Below are 26,687 nucleotides of genomic sequence, written 5' to 3'. Positions count from 1 at the left end.
ATTATTGGAGGAGCGAATCGAGACTTTTTTCTATGCCACCATATGACACTTGCCATGTTGGAATATTTTTTTTTATTTCGATATAAAAATGTACCCCGGAGATGGACTCTAACCGCCATTACTCCTCACTGCAAACAACTCTACTTAAAGGCAAGAAATCATCAAGCTTCGCTAAAGGCCCAGAGGGTCATCAATCTCTCCCAATTCAGAAGCGGTCCTCAATGTCGTCTAAAGCAATAGTAGTACTAGTAGCAGTAGGGGAGGTAGTGGTAGTGGTAGTGGTTGACTTTGTGGAACTACAAGCGAACCAAATCTTGAGACGTCCAGGGGCATCAATAACAAGCGCCAGGAAGGAGGGGAAAAAACGCCTCCTCGGGGCCAATGGTAATATCTTGCGGTGGTAGTTTTGTTCGTATGTGAAATCTCACTAGCATTCTTGCAATTCATTGTGATACTTATGGTTGACAATGACTCTCTTTGAAGCAATGGACCAGAGCGCCAGAAAAGAGAAGAGCGAGAAAAAGAAAGACACCGACACAGAGTAGGTATAGGTACGTACTAGACAATGAAACCTTGGTGGGATGAAATATGAGCTCTCGCATTAAACGCTACCATGAAACATGTTCAAGGAGAATCAAATAACAAGATGCAATAATACGTTCGCTCCCAACAACCAACCTGCTATTCAATCCAGCCCACCCAAGTTTATGCAAAAATATTCCGAACAGACTCGACGGTCTTTCATTCCTCCTGCTAGAGTGAACCATAGCTCGGAAAGGAGACCAGACATTTCATCATGATGGCCCTTATTGTGGTGGACACTGGGGAGCAAGATAATCTTGAGCTTTGGAAGGTGTTTGTTCGGATCTCCCGAATCCAGAATTGATTGCGAAAGGGTTGAATAATGGCACACTTTTTTATTCCTCCCCAACTTCGTTATGGGAATATGGCCAGATGATGAGAATGATCATGATATAGGGTGGAATAACTGGATGGAGGACTTGTGGAAGAACCCACAAAAATAAGCAAATGCAAATGGAAACGTGGCATTTGTCTTTGATCTCACACATGGATTCTTTGTTCAGACTTGTCGGGCTTTGAGCGTCATCCTTAATTGCAGAAACATGGGTCATGATGAAGTGGGGGACTTTCGTCATTTCTTCATACCAATGTCTATGAAATGCGGGTGAAAGTCGATGCAGCTCGCCTGATTGAATTTAGTGCTCGGAGAAGGAACAGTTCTAATACGCAGAGACCCTAATGCTCTACGTACGGATGCGAAGCAGCACTACTTGGCGCTACTGCCGTATCGTAAGTAGCCTTGGGTTCAATGGTAGGAAATGCATTGAAATTCACTCAAGTGTGCAAGACCCCAAGTTGTCGGCTGATGGCGTTAATACGAGCCCCTGGGCGACGTCCCTTTTATCCTCTATTACATGTTACGTTCCTCCATTGTTACATTAGTCTCTAGGAACGGAAGAAAACTGCCAATTTCAAAGGTTTTGACGTTCATAAATCACGCAAGTTTTAATGAGTGGTCTCGAAAACACACATACATGTACCTACGATATGTACGTGGTGCGTACTGAAATGTCAAACTGGCCACCTTTCATTCACGCATATCTATTTGGCTACGGAAGAGAATTTCTCTTCTGACAAGATTGATGATGGAATTTGCCCGATTCCATTTTACTGTACGTACAGGTTGCATTGAACTATTGTTGTCTAGGTGTAAAGCGGCATGTTGAAGGAATGTTTTGCTCTTATACCCAATGACATCAACCGCATCGTTCGGGAGTTTGAACTCTTGGTGTTCAATGGCTTTCAAGAGGCATGTGTGTTGAGTGTTGTTGCCCACATGTTCTTCCCCGAAAATCGGACATTGAGACCAGCTAGATAGATATTGAGGCAAACATCCAAGTTCATACTGTTAGTGTCAAATCATCCTTCACCCATATTGGTCTGATGACGTTATTGTCTGACGAGGACCTCTCGTGAGCTTCAATGCCATCCGGTTCTGCCATGTCATACTACGGTTATAAGAGGACTAAGTATTGAGTACAGTGTGGACTGTGGATGGAGCAGTCGACAACGAGGACCCTCAAAGGAAATCGCCCCATCATCTGCGAAAAAAAGCTGAGAACGTCTCTATCAAGCATAATCGATCATTGGCCCTTTCAACAAAGGCTATTTCTGTCAATTTGGGCCAAAAGCGAGATCCTGTCCTCAGAAATTTGTTTCACCACCTCGACAATGTCCTTCTCACAATCAATGAATGCAAATCCAATCTCGGAAATCACATCCAACAGTTCATTCATTGATTCGGATTTAGGAGCAGGCCAACCGCTCCTCAAAAATAGGTGCAAACGGCTGCATCGGCCGATCCGGTCCGTTCGACGGATGGATGGTTGGTGGGTTGGTTCGAGGGAGCGAGCGAACAAGCCAACGAACGACGGCGAGCCAAGTCGTTGAAATGTTTGGTGTGGCCATTCCTCGGAATGCAATCATCATTTGTCGACGATAATAAATTCGATTTGGAGCAATGTGGCCCCAAATGCCTCAAGAGGGCCAAAGAGGAGCAAGAGACGGAGGGGGATTGACATCTGTGATCGATCAGGCATGAATATTGTTGTCATTCATCTCCAGAATGCCCCGAATTCTCAAGATTCTCAGCTCGCCCAGTTGCATCCCCCCTCCCTCTCCAGCCTCCCACTCTACCATGATGCGAAGTGGCATCAAGTAGTGGGATTGTCGTCTTGGACGGCATCCTTAAAGCCTCGGATTCTTGAGAGAATCAAAACCAGGGACTCTACTCTGTTTGTCTACGTACGGATCTGCCTGTCTGTCTGCCTGTCTTTCGTTCTTTCCCGGTCACTCCTTCCTTGGTGGGTATTGATCAAGAGAGATCTGTGATGGACAACCAATCAAGGATGGGACATGGTTGTTGCAACTGAGAAGTCGGGAGAGATCTTAACGAAGACGACATCTGATGATGGGTCTGCCAGATAGCGTCGCTCAAGAGTAACTTTTTTTTACTTAGACCCGAGGTCAGATGGTGATACCTACCACTGAATACCGCAATTCACTCCGTCTCTACGGATTGCTATGATCTGCATCGCGAGGAAGGCATGGCTTATGGATGGAAAAACCACTCCAACCTTACCTAAACCCTGTCGCGCCGGGTTACTCAGACGAAAATTGACCCGGGCTGATGAAACAAAAACCTGTCGTCTCAAAATTCAAGTGGCTTGAGTGACAACCTCACGAAGACAAATGTGAAAGAGTTGGACCTTTTTTGTTTCTCACAGGCTCAATTTGATAATTGGGTTTGCTAAAAAGAGCTGTCGGCTGTCGGAAAGGCTGCGTGTAGAATTGTACGTACATTGGCCTTCCCTTGGCAATTTGAATTGAACGAGGCATTACAAATGGCTTTTGGCACTTACACTGGGCACGTTGTCGTTATTGCAGATTCCATCGGACAAGAGTCGGTCTCGGATTTCCCACGCGAAAATCGACGGACATTCCCGCTTGTATTCGGAGATTCTTTGCACTACATTGGACGTGGCCACTCGAGGCTTGGAGCCACCTATTGCGCGAGGTTTGATGGTCCCTGTCTCGTAATACCTGCAATAAAGCCGAACGCCTCGTTGTACGTATATGCCTCAGATCGGAAACATATGAGAGGCTCCCCATAAGACAAAGATATATAGAAGCATCTCCCTCAACTCACCTTCCCAATATCTTGGACACACAGCCATTGGACACTTGCAGGATCCTAGAAATATCACATGGTCTGGCCCCGGAATGAGCCAACTCGATGATCTTCTGTCGAGTTGAATCAGGCAGAGGCCGGCCATTCACGTAGACTCCTCCCAGTTGATTCACTCCGCTATGACCTGAAAGCAAAACGTAAAGTCAATGAGTTGAATTCAAGTCAATCATGGGCCCTTTTGGTTAGAAGGTGATTACTAGGTAAGTAGTAAGAAGAGCCACTGATCGGTATTCTCACTTTCCCTGGCTCGTTCGGGGGGCTCTTAGGGGGCTCCGGATTCTTGATAAGATCGGGAGAAAACAATCGGACAGGTTCTTTCTTAACCATCGCTGAACGAGGACAACTCGAATCAAGACGTCAAACTTCCAAAAAGGTTTGCCTTCCCCAACGTCAGATCATTTCAGATTAGGGTCCTTTTAATTGGACAGTTATTTCTTCAAAAATAGATAATTAAGAGGTTCGTCGTCACCCTCTCTCCGTTTGAAGGGATCAACCATATCCTAAGTCCTGGAGGTCCGGACCATCAAATGTCAAATTCGTCGTTCACCAACCTAACCCCACACATCATTATCCACTTTGATTTCCTCGGCAACCTTAAAAAGAGCGCGTTGTCAAGAGGAAGAAAACATTCCCGAGACTGCCAGAGAACCGATTGCACGAGTTCCATCGCGATCAAGCATCATCTCTCGTTTCGGAGCAACGATAATTGAACTTCATTTGAAGGTACGACGAACCCTAATCTGACTTTTTGGCCTCAGCCTCAAGTAATTAAAATCTAGTAAGACTGTTCTTGAAAATTGATGACCCCCCCAATAACTAATCGCTCTGAAGCAGACCCATTCCTGATTTGACTCTTTCAGGCCACCTCCAAGTTCAAACCTCCATCCATTTTGTGAAGCGTGGATGAAAAGTATCGGCGCTTGGAAGTTCTTGGGCATCGCGCTTTCGCGTTTTCAAGAGCTGGGGCCTAAAACATTTTCAGTGTTTAACCTTTTTTCGATCATTTCGCTATTCGCTCTTTGGTGGAAAATTCTTCATTTTCACGAGCAGTGGAGCGAATTAATCGCAGACTGGCACAATGGCCTCCCAGCCGCTGCTTGCTTCTTGCCTCTTGCGCCTTGCTCACTCCTCCCTGGTCGGTTCTTTCTCTCTTCTCTCCTTCTTCCCTCTCTTCCAAAAGTGGCAAAAGCTGGATGGAACCACGACTACTTTTACTCGCACAACTGCATGGAGCGACAGAGTGAGAGAGCTACCAGAATTCACCAAAGAATTGTAGAAAGAGCGAAAGAAAGAAAGAGGGGAGTTCTAACTCCTAACTACTAACACCCTCAGCCATCCCACTCCTCAAACTTGGCGGCTTTGAGAATGCTCGATTTTTTTTGTTGAAAAAAAAGCCAAGAAATGGGACTTGAAGAATTGCAAAAACTTGGTGGAGAATTGCTAACACTCAGTAGAAGGCTGAAGGTGACTAAGTCGTGGAAATAATGTGCGAATTGAAGCCCACTGATCTTTTGCTAATGCTGCTTGGGCTTCATATTAAATGGCTGCTGGACATTCTTGGGCTCCTCATGTCCTGCTTTAGCGCTTGGCTAGTACGGAGTGTTATCATTTGATTTATTGTTCTCGCTGAAGCTATGAATGGAATGACGAAGGGAGGTTTTGGGTCCAGAATGAGATCGCATCAGACGAAAAGTTTTTTACGAGTCCGCTTTCACTCGGATTGGCACGAAATGTCACATGTACAGTACGTTTATGTACGAATAGTATGAGTATCGCTGTTCTGCCATCGCTGGAGTAGAGCCCACATCCGCTTTCTCTATCGCAGCCTTTTGTAGGCTAGTACATAAACTCAAAATTGAGCCGGCAGCTCGTTGGAACCGAGATTTTTATCAAATAAACTGTCATAATCGTCAGTGTTCACAGACTTAATATTCATGAGCGAGCCAGAACTCTTGTTTTTTTTCGAACCTAGGAGAGCTAGAACTAAGGCAATGGAACAAAATTTGGAAACATTTAGCCTTTGATGCGGTTAGCTTAGTAGTGATATGAATAGTGATAGTATGTACCTGTAACGGAATCTGTTCTGAGAGATGCTGGGTATTGTTGATAGCGGAAATCTGCAAACAAAAAGGAGAAAACACAAATTTAGAATGGTGCAATGGAGATGTTAGCGTCTCGATCGACTTTTGCACAAGCATGACATCTCCTGATTATCATAGAATCCCTAGCAAGCACTAATGGACGCACCAAATCAGTCAATTCAGTGTGCGGCTTACTCGAGTGGATAACAAGTCCGTCATGCCCCTCGTTCAGACCCTGAGGTCCAATTTGCCGAGAAATGAGCAACTTTGGGAGGCGTATCAAATAAGGCAATAACGATGGTGATTTTTCGATTAGTCTCATTCCATCCGAAAATGTGTCTCATATTCCCTGGTAATGAGCGTGTGATATTCAGCGCCTTCCGTCGAGCCAAGATTTGAACCCGCACACGACCCGCCACGTGCTCGCTTTTATTCCCACCTTGATGGATCTCGTTCTTCCGTGTAGTACGTACGTGCCCTATGCTATACACAGTACTCTAAGGCTCTACGTACAGTCTACTGTACAGAAGTTTGGAATTGGGATCATCCAAAGGTCCCGGGAAGGGGGAGGGGGTATAAGAGGGAGGAGGAGGATGGTGGTGGTGGTGGTGTTGCTGGCATTGGTAAGAGTGGTAGCGATAGGGAAGATGGTAGTGGTGAGACTCCAGCCGTTTCGATGTGGCAGGATCCTAACGTCTCTATTTCAAGATTTTATTGATCCTGCCAATGCAGGCTTAGCAAATGCATCCATGACCCCTGCCCAAACAGCCGAGGACATGGATCAGCCAGGGAAGTACGGAGCGTGTTGAATGGAAAGAGTTCACAAAAAGATGGGATGGGGGAAATTTTAGAAAACGGTTGTCAGCACAATTTGACGTCTCCATACATAGTACAGCCACGAAAGCAGACGGTCGTTCGTTGGTTCGTCGTTTGGTCTGTTGTTGGGTGGTTTTGGAGCTGGCGTTGGTAGTGTGCACCGTCGTTTCATGGTATATATTGGCATACTCTGAAGACCAGAGCCGCCCTGTGCGATGCACGTACGCATTAAGCAGCAACTTGGAGGGATTAAAACGAACACCAGTCGATTTTCAAATCAGGACGGGGGCTTTTTTTTCTCTCATTCGATTGAATTGACGGAGGTAAAGCTCGTCAAAGTCGTCGTCAATTCTGTGGCTTTCATCTCACACGAGATGAAAAAAAAGTAGGAGCCCATCAAGGCGAGTTAGGCATTCGGGGAGTTTGAATGGTGTTGTCCCATTGGGAGCTAGCGACACTCAAGACTCAAGCAAATTCTGTCTCTTTGCATGTTCATTCACTCTCCTTGCCAATGGGACGTCTTTGTGTCCTACACTCAACAAGCCAACAGTCCGGCTTTTTTCAGGGGGCAAGAAAAGAAGGACGACTCCTGTCATTTATTCACATACTTCACCGCAAATTCAAAGAAAGAAGGGAGTGACACATATTAGGTCCAAGGAGGAGGCGGGGTCACGAGGGAAGCGCTTGTGGTATGCACTCAAGGGTCTATTTCGTAAAAAGGAAATCCATTCAAAAAGCCAACTCATTGATTTTTGGAATGAGTCTGCCATCGCGTTAAAGAGGGCTTCACGCTTGCCTCTCCCAGATCCTGAGTATGCGGCTTTTCACGTCTCTCCAGTCAAATGAGCAGGAGAATTTCCGTGAAAGGGCACGAATGTGAGAAATGCTAGAGACCTCTTGTCAACTGATTTATGTGGTTTCATTTTCGTGCTAATGATGACTTACTTTTAACGCTCTGCTCCCGGGCAGAACAGCCAGTGACTTCTCTCTCCGTTCACTAATGCACGAGTACATGGATCTGGCCTGGGCGGATATCTGCTACAATAACATCAGTACTCAACCATCATTACTACTTCAATGAGCATCAACGACATCAACCCAACCCAACAATACATTGGCATAAAAGGCAACAAACTGGCGCATAGCACCCCAAAAGCTAATATATTATGGCTCTCCTTGACGCCTCGCCTTGTCCGAGAGAGAAAGAGAGCGAGAGCGGGAGAGTCACTTGAACCCCCAAAGCAACCTCGATGACAACAATATGTTTTGTCGGGATATCGCTGAAATACGTTACCCGTCAACCAATTGATGATGCTTATGGAGGTCGGTTTACTCTCGGCTGCTCTCTTGTCCCTCTGCTCCTTTTATCCCCCTCCTCCCCCCACTTCACTAACCCGGGGATGTACTCTGTGCAGTGAGTTGAGTCTCTTCCGTGATAGTAGTCGGGGAAAAAAAAGGGGGCTGACAATTGTCGAGTGTTTATCGAGCATGACACCATGAGTACAAACCAGGGACGGCATTGTCCCCGCGTAGCACCTCCCCAAAGTGACACCGGGATCTGGGCATCAATTTAACACAAATCATGATATTCGTTACACTTTACCAGAGACATCTGCATTAGCCATCGAGTGAGTGAGATCGAGGGCTAAGGTGGTAGGTGGGTACTGGGTGCAAAATGGGCTGTCGAGGAGGGGATACGGCTACTTTTACCCATCGAGTAATAAGTGAGAGATGACATGGGGTTCCTTTGTCCAGGTCTTGCTCTAGCCCTGTCCTGTTACAATTTAGCGCATAAAAGTCAACCAGATTAGGTTGTCATGTTGAACATGACACAAAGACATTATGCTTGATGATGATGGCTCTGCAAAAGACAGGGATTTCGTGACTCTGGATTGTTCTCCAGTTCAACTCTAGCTCTTGAACATGAGCCAAGATAAACCAACGTCTTTTACGGTTGGATCCAAAGTTTTCAATGTTTGATTTGATCTGAGATATTAAGGAGGGAACCAACCGATTTCAAAGATGTCAATACAAACTCTGCCCTTTTGTAGGGTGATGCTTTTAAATATCCTCATTTAGCTTTGTGCTACCCTTTCTAAAGGCAGACGGTGGTCGTTGTTGCCACCATCATCCATCATTGCTTTTTGTGCCCCTCTCTTCACAGACTTTCATTGAAACCTTCCCATCTCAAATTTAGACTCAATCCAACTACATCAAGGTCTCAATTGCAGCCGCCACAGCCGCCATCACCGCCAATAGTCTCGCTTATGACGATGGAAGTTTGGTCTTCAGTTAGCTTTAAGAGCATTTGAATTCGTCGTGAGTAGTGTGCCATTGACGCTCCAGAAACGATCGCTAGATTTCTACCTCGAGTGAATGTTTTCGTCGGAAATGAATGTTTCATCAAAAAGAACTTGCACAAAGGGGCTACTCTGACTTTTCAAGAGGCATCTGCCTTCCAAATTAGGAAGCCACTCGCTACTTCTGTGCACCACGTTCCGCCCCTGAATCACCTTAAGCCACAACCATTTACTCAGTACTTTTGCTATCCAAATGCCGTTCAAGCTGACGAGTGGTCGGTCGGTCGGTCGGTCGGCCGGACGGTACAAATAATCAGATTGACAGAAATAACAAGGACATGGAGAGGATAAAGGATTGTGGAATATTATGATGCTAATAATCCTCTCAAAGGATTTTGTCTTTGTCGGAACCACTCTCATTCCCGCAAACGCAAAAGAAGGAAAAAACAACGCGCTTCGAGAAAGACAGCTACAGAACAACGAGGACGGTGGTTGTTAATGGGCACTTCAAAAGTAAATAGAAGAGCTGGCTTCCTTTAAAAGTCTTAAAAGCCCAAAACAGAATCCTTTTTAAAAGCGTTAAACGAGTTCACCTGTGCTTTGGTGGTAAGTGCATCATGGGAACTTGGATTGATTCAATTACATGCTCTACTAGTGATTTGGAAACAAGTTTAAAAGCATCGAAATGTCCCTCCCCCCTCACTTCTTTGGTTTGGTCGGAGATCCAAATCGCACTCAGCTATTTTTCAAGATATCATCAGTAAATAAATTCATGGACGGTCGCGGCTGGATTCCGCTCGAATGATTGGGTGTAGTATGGCATTTGAAGGAGAGGGAAAAGGAGAGGGAAAGAGAGAGAGATAGACGGAGCGAGTATGAGCATTCTGAATGCATCGGTTTTTCAAGGTAAATTAAATGGAAAGGAAAATGATGATTCGGAGTAATCACAAATCCCTGCGGACTCAATTATCAGATCAATGGTGGCCCACTTGTTACTTGGGGATGCCAATGAAGCGATGACAAATAATGAATCAATTGGACGATCAGATGAGTAGGGCTGACAACCAGCCATTGCTCTGGTCATTATATCTTGGAAGGATGTGAGCCAAATTGGTCCAAAATTAGATTCAACATTGGATTCAAAATTGAAGCAATCGAAGGCACAAAGAGTATTGTTCTACCTACTCTCTCCATGAACAGAGTTTGCCTTGGATTTGGTGAATCCGAACCCAACTCGTGTGGTAAAAGAAAAGTTTTTCTCGGTGTGTCACTCATATTGAAGCCTGTCTAGGAACGGGATGAGATGAGGATTGGGGAGTGAATAATTCCGGTGGTAACAGCTGACAACTTGGAGGATCTCTGGGCTGTCTGAGTGCTAGGAAGGTAGTAGTAAGTAGGTTGGCTCATACAGCTTTGGTTAGATAGCCACTTATCTCTGGGACATATCAACGTCGTGAAGTAATCCTATAGGACATGGGAGGCCACAAAATCCTCTTTTTGCGCCAATGAGATTGAACAATCACCCTATACTTGGCTGCCAACCAGAATAGAGGGGTGCCACCACGGTCGAGGCTCGTCTCATCCAGACAAGGATATTGAACTTCAATATGTGACTGGTTCGAGTCCATGTGGAGGAACTACCATGCCAAAAACAGATATCCATAGGGTGCTTTGAGCGAATGCCTCCATCTACCAATCCAAATTCTATGCCTTCATTCAAAAAAGAATCGGATAGATGTTTGTTTTAATTCTGAAGCCTTTTCTTCTGATGTGGTCCTAATATCGGTCTGCACCCACCGACTCTTAAGAAGGGAGAGAGAGAGAGAGAGAGATTTTTAAGATTTTTCAGAGCAGAACGTCGGGTCTAATCATTTCTCACTTTGTTGGTCAAAGGGAATGCCCTGATACGATCTCCCATGCCAGCAGCAGGTCGTTGGCTGGCTTGGATCGCCTTCGCTTTCGTCTTCGTCTTCTTCTCCACTCTCAACTAATCCAACCACAGAAAAGAAAAAAAGCCAGGGAAAACATGATCCCTTCTCAAACATCAAGACACACTCAGGCACAGCCACTCTATCCCTGGCTTTGTCCGCCTTGGTGGACGTCTGCCTCCTCCAAGGTTTTGATCTTGTTCAGTCAAGTTGCTGCGGTAGCACATCGAATGCCTCCATACGACAATAAGGTGACCACCCTCGGCGTTCCACGTACTGGAATACTTCTCACAGAATGTTCTAAGGGGTCACCCGCAAATCGACATTTTGGCTGTATAGGAATCGGGGAAATCTTTAACAAAATTGCATCGATCCCTCCTGGTCTACTTCAACCAACAGCGTCTCGTTGTTTTCCTTTTTTTTTTTTCAAAAAAGATACTTTCCATGTTGTTGAAAAGTTGATCTCATTTAGGAGGCGCTTGGACAATTTCCACCCTGGTATTAATGTTCAGTAGTATCCCATTGGACCCAGTGGTAGAGCCCAGATCGTAGCGCCAAATATTTTGGGAGGTCTCAGGCGGCATTATCAAGGCTTCCGGATTATATGGCATAATATTTTTTTTGTCTCTCTCTCCCTGTTTCTGTGGCGGAGAGGAGCCAGAGAGAATGTTCACATGAAAACAATGGAAGACAAGAAGATACTGAAACCCCCCTCCTTTTCCGTGTCGCCCTTGTTTCATGGCACAAATATAGAACCTGGGAATATTCTTTCATCAGAGAGAACTGAAACTGGCAGCTCAAGCCTTAAATTAGGTTCAATGCAAGCTTGATCTCACATTTGCTTCCGCACTTTATCATCTTTCCCAACTCCAAGCGATTGCAAAACATATCGGAAAGATGGTCGCCGTCTATGATGGTCGTTTGCACACGACTCCGTCCATTGTCCTTGCTCGATCGACCTGAACACGGGAAAGTCAAAACAAGATGAAGGAGCAGTCCCCAAATGATAATCAACAAAGACCAACAAAACACTTCCAAAGACAATTCCAAGATGGAAAGGCGATAGGTGGCCTTGCTTCCTTTAACGTGGAAAAGCGAGACGAAATCAACTCGAGGAGAAACTAACAATCAAAGAAACGGTTCAATTTCGTTTTCCGTGTCGAGTTAGTTTTTCCCCTTTTCCGTCGGATCTGAGATCCTGAGCGCTGTCGATTTCCCCCTCTTGGACAATGCTAATGGAAATGTCAATAGCACAGGATCCTCCTTGGAAGTTCAATCAGCTACTATTACTGGAAGAGACTCGGAAATCGTTAGGGTCTGTTGATATGGGTAATTATGGATGACCGAAAGAAGCGAGAGGGAAAACGATGTCCACCACATTGCGAACGAGAGGTGGTGGGAGGACGAAAAGAGGGTGAAAGCTAGTGCTCAAGGGACTCTGGACAAGAACGTTCCTCCCTGAGCATGCGTTTGAGTGTGTGAGTATGAGTATGTGGGTGGGTGGGCGTCTCTCTCATCTCCTTATCTCTCTCTGGGAATGGGGAATAATTGATGAGAGATGAGACGATGCAGCAACCTTAGGAGAAATATTTACTCCTACCACTTCCGACAAGTTTAGATCGATCAAACCGATTCAAGATCCAAAGATCAACAAGCAGGAAAGCACGAGAACTCGATTGGCAAGAAATAATGGTAAGCGTAGATATATATTCATTTGATATTCGTTCCCCTTGCCAATTCCAATTTGAAGCCAATCCGTCGAAATCATCTGCGGGTTCGCTCCGCTTTCATTTCTTTCTACCTATTTTCGCTTCTGTCTGTCTGCCACCACCCACAGGGAAGACTAGCGACCAGAAAAATATCTCCCCAAAGTTTTTCGTCACGCATTTACTGGTGAATGAACCTCGAGGCCCGTCAAGCGGGATTGAGCCGGGTCTCGCGTCAGACCCAATAATAATAGTGCTATTCCATGTGGTTGGTAGAGCGAAAAATCCATTGCCACTGTGATTGGAACGGTGGCATCGATTCAGGTGATGGTCGTGTTGGTGTGAGGGCGTCAAGATGCCCACAGATTTGATTTGTTCTCGCAGTTGGAGACCAATTTTCATTGCACTCCGTCTGGTTGGCCTCAAACTCGGGTCTAGTAATAGGTGAAAGGGTTAGGAGCCCCCATCTGAAGTCTGACATTCCAAGTCAAGAGGCGGGGATTGAAGCCGCGTATTCATAATCTGAATTCGATGATTCCGTTGATAACGAGGTTTTCTCCCAAGGTTTGTCTTGTCCAATTGACTTGTAACTCCCAATGCTATTGGGGCGAAAAGTTGTCAAACACTTCTGGATGGCAATCACTGACAGCTCATCAATGTCTTTTAGCTATGACGATGGAACCTTGGGGTCGGGGCCAGATTAACAAAATCCAAATACCAAAGGCTACAGGAGGTCATTTCTTCGAACTTATTCATAACCCTTTGTAGATGATCCAAGATCGTCAATTCCGCCAATAAGAACAAGTTTAATTAAGCCGTAGGTGCAGAACCGCTGAGGTATTATCCTACCATAATAGCCCAGTCTGGTGGGATCAAGGAGCCAAGATTCCAGGATTTGAGCACATAATTGGAATTCTGAGGGGTGGCGAGTGCCCAAGCACCCGAGAACAACCGAATAACGGTTCTGTCTATGAAAATTTAAGTACTATATCAGAACCCACACCCACTCATAATTTCGACTCCGGGGTGGAATGAGTGGGAAAGGCAATGTTAGAGAAACATTTTGACGCTATAGAATTGAAACGACCATGGTTCCTTCTCTGAATATCGGATGCTGTCAAAACCGTCGTCTTATCATGAGCGATTCTGTAAACATGTCTGCGTGACAGGCCATCTCGCCAGCAAAATGTGTTAAGTCCGGGCTCTGGCCGCCACCATGGAACGCACCTTCAAAGTAACCGACACAGCGATATGCGACAAAGATTGAAGTTTTTCATCAAACACACAATCACTTTGGACAATTCTCACAAGAAGATATTTCTCCGCCCAGCCTACATCTCATCCTCGCACAGAGATTTGGAATTGAAAAATTTTGGAATTGCTCTGGATGCCAATCCACGAGCTTAGAGTCCTGGACATTGCGACGCGACGCGCTATTGATCGCGGAGGAAAGAATTATCCCCCAAAATTTGATTGTGGCCACAAAATGTCTTGAAGGAAGGATTTCGAAATGGTCATATTGAGCTCCTTTGATATTTGGACAGGTCGTTTTGTGGGAGCTTGAATTGGTCCAAAGAAAGACGCGACAGAGAGGTCGCCCTAGGCAAGCTCTAAATTGCGATCTAGAAAGGATTATTTGACGAGGCAAGTGTGGATCCAGAGCACGTGGAACATATTTAGGAGCCCGCCCTTCCCCCTTGAGTGACTCGTATTTGCTCAAGAAGTAGCTTATTGGGGATCGAGTCAGAGAGACAGATTTGTTCAACACTTCAAAGAACATGTCGACAACGGGCAAACAATGAGGCCGCGTGCGGAGCAATAAGAAAAGGATCTCATCAACTTAGTTAGCACAGTGAAGTGGCAAGTCTAAAAAGATGAAAACTGTGAACCTGCCGCACATTCCTACTTCCTGTGCTCTAATTAGTCACAAAGTAACCTTTAAGAAAGAATGAAAGCAAAGAATGATTGAAAGCTGGCCTTCATGCTCGCTAGTTTGGGAATAATGGTTGGTTGCTTTTCTTGTGTTGTTGCCATTTCCGGGCTAACCAATCGTAGAGAGGTTTTCTTCCAACAACAATAGTAATGCGAAGAGCGGGACGAACACTACTCCATGGTATTACACTGTTCCGCCCTATTGTCAGGGCTACTTTCCTTAGGTTTTCCCCATTGTCTTGGGACAGCCTGACGAGGGGTTAGTCTGTCAGGGAGAACAAACAAGCAAGGCAAGCAGAAAATCCTACACAATACGCCCATTAAGCCTCCTCATGTGTAATAACTCGCCTTAGGTTCCTCCTTGAAGGAAGGAACACTACTTAATGCCAGTTGTGATGGCTTGTCTAACAAAGAGAAGGGAGCTTGGACAAGCCCATTTCCAAATGGCACTCCCCTCTCCTCCCCTTATGTTGATGGCAAAACTGACAATACCTAAGTAGCATTCAGATAAACATTTCCGAGGGTCTGGGCATGAAGATTATTGCACGATCGAGAATCAAGTCGCCATGCTCTGTGACTCACGACTCGCCGGTGATCCGGATTACTTGAGCCTTATACGAAAGACCAATTGGAAATGGCTCTATGTGGATTCGAGTCCTTTGGTGCTGTTTGAGCGAAATTGTGGAAGGCTTACCTTTCATGGCGAGATCAAATGGGTGGTCGGAATAAGGCTCAATCTTGCTAACGCCTCAGTGGCAGAACACACTTGTTTAACACCAAATTGCACCTCTCCAAGCAAACTCGAATCGATAGGGAAGGTTCGTCGTTTCCTTCTTGTGGGGGGATTCCTCCACCTGAGAATTCGTTCGAGGGAACCTCTGGTGGAACAATTGGAACTGGCTTAAAGAGACACACACATCACTCTGGTATCCCGGGAAACTGAACCAGAATCAGTGGACAGACTAATAAACAATCGCCACCACTTCAGGATAGTCGAGGGGGAATTGTTCTTCTTACTTTGGATGTGTGACCACTTAAAGTCACCCAAGAGACCTGGAATTCCTGGCAGTAAAGCTCCTTGGCTCTCTTCACGCGTGAAGCTTTATCATGTGTGAATTGTCAATAAGAGAGATCGGTAGAGAGACTGGGACCTCCATGTCCAAACACGCCCGCAACAATCACTTCCAAACTTGAAAATCCCTTGCCAAGCTCTTTTGGCCAGGTGGCGACGGATCAGAGCTCTGAATGGCGATCCGAGAGTCGTCGGCAATGGCGGCGACTAGAGCGGTGACGATCTTTGACGATGGATGATTGTCTCAACGGCGGCGCAACTCAGAAAGAGGGCGGAGCAAAACTGACGTCACTCGCCGCTCAAGCGGCCAGCCGGCGATGTATGGAGATCAAGAAGAGGGAACCAAGGAAAGGGCGAAGGGAGGCAGGAAGGAAGGAAGGAGGGCTCCATCAGCGGAGACCAGAGCAGGCCAGAACAAGAAGAACAGAATGTGTCTATGTTCAAGTGGGGAATAACGGCAAGTCAGTTTGGGCATGGACTGGTCTTGGAAAAGTGGTTGATGGCTGGGGTTGGTGGTTGGATGGTTGTTGTGCGGAAAAAGCGTATACGATGATGATGATGGTGGTGGTGGTGTGGCTGGGGCGGGTGTTTGGAAGTGTTGTGCGTGTGCGTGGTGTGTGGTGAAGGGGGGGGGGGGGAGGGGATAGTCCCAGTAGTCCCAGGGAAGCAGTGCTGGTGGTGATAGTGGCATGCATGGGCATTGGCATTTCATCTTGGGTCGCTCGGCCAAGGGCAGCTGATCCGCTGGTCTTTTTGGACCAGGGCAAGTTAGTCTAACCGGGTACGACCAAAAGCTGAGCAAGCAAGAGCAAGAAGCACTTTAGAGAAAGGGCGATGAGCTGAAGAACACGCAATGATAATCATCATCCAATGCCTGGTTGGAGCTAAGTCAACCGCGGAAGAAGGACTGGTGTACACATAGTACTGCTGCCGTGTTGGTGGTGAATTTGATGGTCGGGGCTACTACGTACCCACATATCTTACATGCACTCCTCAAGTCCGTTCTCAGCGGAGCCTTTTTCCGGTTTACCAAGGTTGAGCTGAAAATGAGAAAGAACAGAAGCATCACAATGGATCTAACTTGAAGAGATCACAACACAAAGACCATTTTGAAAAGGTTGATGCTCATGGTCTTTGAACGCCAAGTGCTAACTCTATTGATTGGTGAGGTAGCCTTTCCTATTCCACGGCCACCTCGGCTCGTTGAATGGCCTGTGAATCATTTCAAATATGCGTTTCCTCCTTCCATTCGACCCATATTGCAACTGGGCCTTCTGGGTGAATTAGCAAGCCTCATTGGCCCATTTCTTTCGCCATGTAGCTGTAGGCCTCAAATCAGAATACGGACAGACGGGATAGAGAGATCTTTCCCCCAAAATTCAACTCAAGAACTCAGTGAAACGTTTGCACATTGTGAACAGAGTTATTCTGCACTACTAGTCAAGCAAGGAGAATATACACACACACATATCCTGCACTTAGGGGAGGGACGCGCAACACGACATGGACAAAGACCACCACCATCCCTATCATCCCATAATGGGCTGTTTGATCTTGGTCATCTAGCTTATCGTCGGAAAGACGCGTGCTTTCCTTGAGAGTAACGTTCCCAAAAATGGCCGTGACACTGACTTTTTCACTTAATTAATCTCAACTTAAAATCAAACATGTGAGGCATGGAACATGGTACGAGTGAGATAGCCGTACAACAGAGATAATGATGACACATGGACATGGATCATAATCGCGCCGTGTCAATCTGAAAAAAGTATACTAACACCTAAATAGTTCATCTAGTGACCTAATATCTACATTCTCATTTATGATTATCATTTTACGAACTCCAAACATTCCTCCAAAATAACTTTTTGATAATCAAATGAATGAACGGTGCTAAGAGTTGAAATTGATTCTTATTCCTTGTCTTTAATCATGGCCCTAAATTTCATAATTGAAGCCTCATTTGGAATCTTCAAGTCCTATTTTTACTTCAAGTAACTTGCATGAAAATCCATGGAGGGAAAAAAGTGGAACATTCCAAATTCCTTGGTACCACATATGGTCAAAATCTATAGTATATATTCAAAGAGCCATTAGTGCAATAATTGGCATTTCTCGAATATGAAAAACCTTTCATTCCCTAATTGATTTGTTGTTTTGTCAATTTTCCTGTTTATGTAGGAAATTGGGAGCATTTCCTTGACTTTGGCCAATCATGCCATGAACGGGCTAGGACTTTATCTTTTCTACTTCGACATCCCCTCGAAAATTTTGAACTCCTCACTGTATTTGAAGCTGTTATTTTTTGGCACTGAACCTAGTGAGAGCTCATTATTTGGGGATATTCCTTTTCCCCCTTTTTTATTATCCTTTACCCGTTAGTCTGTACATAGGCTTTTTTCCATGAATCGTGTCTAGCAGTGTTCTGACAACAGAGGTGCATTGTGTACAATGTCGGGGTCGGCTTCTTTGGGGCACAAAGTAACAACTTCGGTAGAGTACGTTCCTAGTCATTCAACAAACATGAAGGAATTTGAAAACCAGTGTTTGACAAAGACCATCGGTAAACCATTTGTTAAGTGGGCTGCTTTTGAATCGCACTCGTCTCTGGGTCGCGTAGCTTTTAGTGCGGATTTCTATGGGAGAAATAAATTAAGTCTCATTCAAAGAAACTCATGGAAAGCACATGTTTGAGCATCTTCGAGCGTTTTGTGCCCATGTTGTCGTACATTGGGTATGAACTTTGCGGTATTTGTGACCGTTCGTCTGGCGGGCTTTAATTAGGAAGGTGATGTTGATGAGGCAGCAAATTCCATGACAAATATGTATCGGTAAGGACAAAGACATTCCAAGACCATCCTGCTCTCCATCCTTCTCTGACCCCGGATCACTCGTGGTACCTCGTACCTCGCAAACAGCGCGGGATATCAAATCCTTTCACAGCGATGATTGTCAATATGCGCCAAACTCAAAGATCTTAATCCGCAACTTTGAAAACAAAACAGAAAAATCGTTACCACAAAGCCTTGCCAATCCTCGAGCTGGGTGATGGTTCTCAATTTTCTGGCCAGTCGAGAATCGAACCAATCAATTGGAAAGAATTCTCACCACTCCTCCAGACGGAAGAAAATTAGGGTCGGAGACTCCACAGAATGAGTCATTGGGGTTATCACGAGGGAATTCCAACCATTTTCCCGCCTTAAACCGCCAATACGGTTTCCAAGATTTCCTTTTCCTTGCTTTTTATGCTCTGGCTTGTAACATTAATTCTCTCTTCATGGCGCACATTGCTTGCTCTGTCATGGTATCGAGCTAATGGGAACCTTGACGAATTGAATCGGAACGGGTACAAGTGGGATGTATAACTCTCGAGGGCTTTTTTGCCATTGATTCGTCCCCTAAGAACTCGGCTGAGGAGAGAGCGTTTCAACAACAACATCGAGTTTCATCTGTGGAGATCAAGAGCCCTTCGCGATGTAATGATAATCATATCATTCACGAGGAGCATTTTTTATTCCATATCATCGGCGAGGGACCCAATTCCAACTCCAACAGATGCAAGTATTCCGGCAAGTCTCGAAGATGACTGGAACATCCGGCCCCAAAAGAGCGATGGACGAAGCTCGAACCATCTTTCATGGAGGCGAATTCGTCTAAAATCTTGCAAGAATGACATTTTCGTAGACGTAAAGTAGAATTTGAAAGGGCAATTAAAGTTAAATACCAAGGCACTCAGATTTTGTAATCGCGCCGGAGCCATGTCCTCAAAAGCGTTAATAATTGATTACTTTTTGGAGTTGAAAACCCATTGGCGCGGTTAATTGATAAGGGTGGCATTGTTGCCTTGGATGCCTTGATGCTTGGTTGGTTGGCTGAATGGATGGACAAAAACTAGAGATAGAGAGACCCAAGCACAAGTTACTAACCTTTCGAGAAGGATGCCTCAATTGCGTGTGCCAGCATAACTATGCTCTTCTACGGATGGAGGGCAGCAAAAAATGTCTAGGAGATTGACGGTTGTCAACCCGCCGGTTTTTCACAGGTCCAATCGCAAATTTGGCTCAGCCCCCAAAGATCTAGTCGTCAGTGCAAATGATTTCAAAGGCCCTAATGGTCGACTAGTATTTGAGAGATAGCCGTCAAAACCCTTTTAATCTGAATTGGGAGGGAGATACCTTCAAACTGGTTATTTGAAGCCCTCCAACCAATATGCAGAAAGGTTTTTGCCGGACTCTCGCATTTGGGCCTGAATTAGTGACCTTAATTCAACACTTTAGCATCCTGGCCCATAGGTCCAAAATGTCTTCAGGACAAATTTTATCGACTCCGAATGGCACCTGAAAGAGCTCATAAGGAGATGAAGGAAAGAAGGAACTGCTTACATGAGGAGCGACGAGAACCAATGGAAACTCAGACGAGTGTGTCTAATTTCTCGTGACGTCTGATTGTGCGGAGGGTACCAAACTCTTCAGCTGGGTCAACTCTCAGGCTCTAGCCACAAAATTCATTCCGAGCGATCATCGTGATAACCGAGTCCAAATTCTATTGAAAACATCACATCCTCTTCGACGAACCTCAATGAACTGCGTAATTAGTACTAGAGGTGAGTATGGATCTTGATTCTATGCATGAAGGACACCCCCAATGATTGGATGAAACAGTTATGAGTAAAGTTTGATACATAAGTAGCTGTCACCTGAATTTCAGTGGAAAAGCAAAAAACAGTGCGAAAGTTTGCATCCCTCATTATCAAACTTGGTTTACAGCTTGCCAAGTCCTATTTGAAGGATGTCTGATTATGCCTGGGAGCATTTTCCCAATATGAAGTGACGCTCATTAAAATCTCTAGCATTCCTTCTGGCTCAATTCCACCTCTAAATGTAGGCTCACATGAGCGAGTCCGACTCAACCAACGATTCATTGGATGGAGAATGATCTCAGTGAGTGGTCGGTAGTCAGAGTATCGCACGATCCCTCGTCATCTCCAGCATCATCAGCTCAACAATTGTCATCCTGGCTTCAGGAGGAGTTTTTTGTCCGATTGGTCATAGAATAAAAGACAAGAGCTAGCATAACCATCATCATCGTCATCTTCGTCATTATCGTCATCAACAGCATCGGCGGCCTCCACGGACAGAATTATGAGCTGGGCCAGATGGACAGATTGAGATCTGTCTCTTCTATTGGTTTACCACCCAGGGTGTGGGAAAGCACTCCATTAGAGCTAATTACCTCAAAATGGCCCAACTTGAGCATGACAGGCTTGAATCTCGAGTTTCAAATCAACATCACTGCATGCAGATGAACTCACCAGAAGAACACCACAACTGGTATTTGATTGCGATTCGACGGCAAAATTGGGTTGATTCTAGATTTTAAGGGACCCAAGTTGAATTGTGTTACAGAGATAAAGAACAACGTGGAGCAATTTGTTTTGGCTTTTTCCTAGCTACAAGATCCAATGTGCGAGAATGACAACGACAAGGATGATGCATGATACGTGGGTCATGAGTGAAAATAGGATCGCTCTCCCCATCCCCTATAACCCTTGCTCTCGTCACTCCATCAAGTAAATGAGTCCCTCGTCCCGGGATCATGAATCTTCATTAACTTTTTTTTCTTGACTGCATCCTTTTTATTTCGTTTTTCTTTTATGGATGGCCCTCTTTTCTCCTCGTTCGCTTTGATACGGAGATTGTCCCAGTCTAAGAAGAGGGCATCTCCCTTCGACATCCTACAAGTATACATATACTGTACATGGGAACTGGGAAGTACATGAGTGAGTGTGTGTAGTAGGTATGTGCGGGCAGCACTAGAGACAGGGCTGCATCTTTAGGCGAAGAAGATGATCTATCAAACTAACAGATGAATGACTACCACTCCGAGGAGTCCGTAATACATCACCTCCCGAAAGAGAAACACTTCTTTATAATGTAAATATGATCAAATGTAAATATACGCATATCCACCCGGGGATCTCTCGCGATCTCGCCCCTGATCTTTCTTTCTTTCTTTCGTTTTTTCCGCCTCCTACTTCTTCCTCTCATCTTCGCATGAGAGATGAAGAGAGCGAGTGAGGATGATCTGCCTAGCGGTAAGAGTCGATCAAAAGCGCATCAAAGATCAAACAACGCTGAATACAATGGTTTGTTGGATATCACGCTCCATCTAATGCGAGAGCCACCCAGAAGAGGACGAATGGACTCGAGCCAGAAATGAAATTTCAAGTGGAACTCGATATTAGGACACTAGAGTCTACGGCACATAAAAGAAAGAGTTTCAGTGTTGTAGTGCAACTTTTTTAGGGAATGCAAGATTCATTTAGAAAGAAGTTTTGAAGATTCAGAACCACCATGCCTATTAAGATATTGGAGAAGGAACAAATAGCCGGATAATAATCAATGACGGTACGACATGAATGGGCAGATCGGCTTTTAGCAACTCCTCGAAGATATTGAAAACATGTCAAGAGTGATTTATTGTGCTGAATATACTAAAACATGTTGTCGATCTTTCAAAACTCGGTTTGCCTCGAACTTGTAGTGAACTACTAACGTTAAAACTGTACCTGATGACCAAAAGATAATCCGAAATCTGAAAGTTCAAGTAATTTTGCGTATCTATTGCATTGTGCAAATAGCCGCGAAACAAGAACTGGAAGGTACTACATTTTTTCTACAGTATGTGCAACATTCATATTTATTGAAATTCCTTCTACTCCAATGTGATAAAAGACGACAAATCTGTAAGAGTGACCAGAAAAAATCTGACTTTTTGAGTTCACAAGACATGAACTCTGCTATGGAAATGCGAAATAGCTGATAATTCCATGGGTGGGGAGGTGGGAGTAGGGGTTAGAATAACTTAGTGGTTGTTTTATCTTAGTTATAATATTAGATCAATCTTGGCGTATTCATAAAAAAAAACAATTAGGTCACTAGAAGTATGCAAGCCTTGGTCACAGGAGGCGAAAGTAAAAAGGTATTTTCCAACACCCTCCGAGGCCAGTTCCCCTTGGGATCCATTGCTGGTAAGGTTGTTTGCCCCTGAAGGGTTTTAGAAAGCCACATTGGTCTGATCTAGATTTCTTTTTTCGAAATGTTTTTCGAAAATTCGAAGAACTGTTTTTTTGTTCTTTTGCGAAAAATCAGCCTGCCGAAAAAAAAAAACGAAAAATATTGGTGCACTTTCCCGGCCTTTTTAACTATCTTAAACGGGGTGCATAATAACTAAATATCATGCTAAAGAATAAGGTTTAAAATTTGAAAAAAAAAATATTTAGACGAACATGTCTAAATGAAAAAAATAATGTTTCCCAAAAGTATATTTCAGTGCCCAAGCATATTATGCTTGGCAAGAACCCAGAAAATAAAGGCGAAAGCCTTTAAGTTAAGCAATTTAAGTTAAGTTAAGCATCTATGAGAGTAGAGTGGTCTATTTTACCCAATAGAGGGTGACACAGTTCTCCAGAGGGCATATGTTCGAATCTCGCTATTTGAAGGCACCGTTATATAGTCAGCGAAGGTTTCTTAGATGTGAGTGTTCCCGGGTTTGATTCGCTTCCCAGACTCTTTTCTTGGAGACCTCGAGACGCTGATCACGCCACAGATGAAAAATTAAACTGTCATGACACAGCCCACCGACCACACTACTCAAAGACACTTTCACGTACTTTGGTCTATTTTTCGTTTCGTTTTTTCGGTTTTGCATTTTTCGAAAAAAAAAAACTAAAAAGTCTAATCTGATCCATTGATGTAGAAAAAAATGTGTAAAAATGCATTCAAACATTTCTGTACTCCTTACATATTCTTCTACTTTGAGAATTGGAACCCATCGACGTGCCCAATTTTATTTGGCCAAGATCCTTGTGCATCACCAGGTGGACGGTTCCATCAGAAAGCTGAAAGTCAATAGAGATCTCCTCCGCAAATGACCCACCCGTCCTTTTCCACGCTTAAAATATGCTTAAAAATCCGTTTTAGGCAGTGAAATATTTTTACAAATTAGACGCAATATGCTCTAAAACCTAAAACATACTCTAAGACTAAAAAAGGTTTCAGAAATGTCGTCAGGATGGTAAATAAGGGGAAATTGACAACCTGAATTTTAAATGAAGTAAAGGAAACAAGTTGCGGTACACTGTACACTGTATGATCGCTAAAGCAGACACGAGTTAATATTTGACTCTAGAACGTGAGCCTCAGCGTCAATAATCAAAATCCTTACAGATTGCAAGCGGCCAAGCCCACTAATTTATGCTGATATTTTCAAACATTTGCAATAATGTCGTGACTTTATTTTTTGGATCGTACGTATGCTTAAAAATTTATCTAAAACACGAAATATGCTTTATATGCTTATGAACCTTTATTTGGGCGCATAACGGATGAAGTCCATTTTCTTCGACTCTGGTCATAACTTGATTAACATTAGCTTCAACGCGTCAAACTATCTCCTTTTATGTGCACAATGCGAGCTGTTTCATCCACAGTATTACGTGATAATACTGTAGCTCAGGGTTACTTTCATACATAAAGATTATTCAATTAGAATCTCAATGAACAGGTTTTCAATACATTCGGAAACTATCTGTTTCGCCTCTTATTGACGGAAAGATCGAGGAGATCGTGATAAATAACTGCCTTTCTAGTCTGCTTCCTCAAAATAATAACCCTGGGGTACAACAAAACAAGCATCGATCTTCTCGGGTCCTTGTACCAACACGGGAGCATCTATCAGGCGTTGAATGGAACTCCAAAGTTATTTCAAGATTCGTTTCACCTTCTTTAGTGGACTCCGCCGAGGGTTGATTCCTCCTCTTCCATCTCGTTCAGCCATTCGAAAGAGGCTGTACTGCACGTACGTACAGTAAAGCGATCCATTCGTCGCATCCATTGCCAGGATACACAGTTAGCTACAGCTACTACTCTCTCTTGTCCCATTTTACCATCATTGGCCATTGGAGTGGAAGAAACGTGATTAAAAGAGAATAAGGAATCAAATTAACTCGCAGCACTCGACTCGTTGGGTGCTTAATAATTGTTACGTTACTCCAAGAGAGTAAGAGAGTCGACAAGTTATGAGTTTGACTCAGTGTTCATTAACCAAAGAATGCAAATATGAATTCTGGATCATCACAACTATTTCAATGGAACCTTCCGTTTGGGATTTCTGTTAAAGGCTGGGACATTCTCATCTGATTCCTCGATCTGGTCCTGCGAATCGGTGCTCAAGTTGTTGGAGGAAGTGGAAACCGTCTGAGAACGTTGAAGTATTTGGTTCCAATCCAATGTTCGAACCTCAGAGACATGGTCGTCATCGGCTCCTAAGTTGATTGAACTAGTGTCAGGTTCATTTTTGGATGGACGATCTGAGATGATTTCTTGCGTCAAAACGGACAATTTTTGTCCTGGTATCAAACCCAAGGGAATTGAGGCCCAATTCACTTTACTGCCCGCCTTTTTCCAAACCCTGTTCCCACTCTTAGAATCCGACGAGCCCGTGGAACAAGCATCGCCTAAGCTATTATCACTTGGTAATAACGAGGTGAGATCCTGGATCTCATAATCAACAGGAACGTTCGTATTGCTTAGAGATTGTCCTAAGTGGATTTTCATTAGTTGGATCACTTTGTTCTCGGTCAAAGTTGAAAGTCTCGGAGTTTGAAGACGAAGGAGGCATTTCATTACGCCCAAAATGAATGGTGTCGGTTCCAGGAGACAGTTGTCCACAATTTCGTTAAACTTGGGATTCGATTGAACATCTTCTTTATCAAGGAGAGTAAATTGTGTGGTGGTGACTTGCGTTGGAGTGGGCAATTTCTTCTGTTTCTTCCTCTTTTTGCTTGATTTTTCACTATTCTTGGCAGATGGAGCGTCGGTAGAACTTTCTGAGCATATCAATCGAATCCAAGCTTGAGCCAATATTGCATGTTTAGGCGAAATGTCTTTTGAGCAGCCATGTACCAGCAAGCGTTCCACCAACAAAGTGATATGATCATATTGGGTCAGAAGCTTTAAAACATCCCACCATTGCATTTCCAAGTTCTTGGGTAGGACACGCAATTCATCCTCGTCCTCATGTTCTTTCAACGTTTCCATCATTTCATTAGAAGGGAAAAGAAGCTCATCCTCTATGAGACTAGTGACCAAGGCATCAGCCACAAAATCTCGATTGAACTCGTCGGCCGATGAAAGCACTTCGACCAATTCATCCTCGATTCTCATCACGGCGTCCTTTACGCCGATCTCATCAATACTTAGAGCCGCCCGTTGCCGCTTAGGGCCTAACTTGTGGAACTGAAAGTGTTCCCACAACTCGGTGACGTGCTCGTACAATTCGGTCTGATCTCGAAGTTGACCCAAATTAGTGGTTCCCCATAGAACGTAGAGCCGCAAGTATCCATAGCAATCCAAAAGCTTGTGCAGCTTTTGATATTCACGCGAGTGTCGAATATCATCCTTCTTCTCGATAACCTGAGACAGATGATCGTACTCGGGTCGCCAATAGTTGCGTAGGGTCCACTTCATGGTGCACTGAAGACCTTGGAGCAATTGGCTGGGATTGGGCATCTGTCCATGGGTCGTCTCATGACGAAGGTCCACGATCCAGACGGGCAAGCCCAAAACGCGAGCCATATCGTGATAGTGCGTCAGACCGAGACGTCGGTCGGCCCACTGAGATAGAACATTGAGAACTCGATTCAGGGCTCCACCCATGGACAAGGTCAACACAGATTGAGCGGCCTCGGACTTGGNTGTGAATCTGTGGATTCAGTTCCTGAACCCATGGGCCGAGAAAATGGTGTGACCCGGTTGATTCCATCCCAATTCCACACGACGGACATGCATGCTAAGGCTACCTAGTCTCCCTGCCTTTGGTAGGATCAGGCTTGATCAGGCTTGATCAGGCTTGATCAGGCCCATTCAGGCCCATTCATCAGGCTGCCTCCAAGATGTCGGTCAGTGTGTGGGCCGCATCTCGTTGGACGCTTCAATTTCGCGCCGCGGGTGGAACCTGGAGCGGCCTTCGCAGTCTGCGACACCAGGCCCAGCCTACCCCAGCCGTCACCAACGAGGAT

At 44.7% G+C, this 26,687-nt stretch overlaps 2 protein-coding genes across 2 annotated transcripts in view; both read right to left on the bottom strand.

Moving 5' to 3' along the window:
- Window positions 1-16,036, bottom strand: part of LOC131878532 (paired box protein Pax-6-like) — a 28,832-nt gene extending 12,796 nt beyond the window's left edge. The window contains exons 1-4 of the mRNA XM_059224528.1: window positions 15,230-16,036; window positions 5,839-5,889; window positions 3,731-3,896; window positions 3,444-3,624 (exon numbers count right to left, since the gene is read on the bottom strand). Of these exons, the coding sequence (XP_059080511.1) occupies window positions 3,444-3,624; window positions 3,731-3,896; window positions 5,839-5,889; window positions 15,230-15,236 (405 nt within the window). The 5' untranslated portion in view covers window positions 15,237-16,036. The remainder of the gene's footprint in view (window positions 1-3,443; window positions 3,625-3,730; window positions 3,897-5,838; window positions 5,890-15,229) is intronic.
- Window positions 16,037-24,684: 8,648 nt separating this feature from the next.
- The window catches only part of LOC131878530 (uncharacterized), a 3,338-nt gene continuing 1,335 nt past the window's right edge, over window positions 24,685-26,687 (bottom strand). The window contains exon 3 of the mRNA XM_059224526.1: window positions 24,685-26,332. Within this exon, the coding sequence (XP_059080509.1) occupies window positions 24,748-26,332 (1,585 nt within the window). The 3' untranslated portion in view covers window positions 24,685-24,747. The remainder of the gene's footprint in view (window positions 26,333-26,687) is intronic.

The sequence above is a fragment of the Tigriopus californicus genome, chromosome 3 (assembly GCF_007210705.1).
Source record: "Tigriopus californicus strain San Diego chromosome 3, Tcal_SD_v2.1, whole genome shotgun sequence".
Lineage (NCBI taxonomy): Eukaryota > Metazoa > Arthropoda > Copepoda > Harpacticoida > Harpacticidae > Tigriopus > Tigriopus californicus.
Note: the sequence above shows the minus strand (reverse complement) of the source record. Positions and strands in the feature narration are given on the sequence as shown.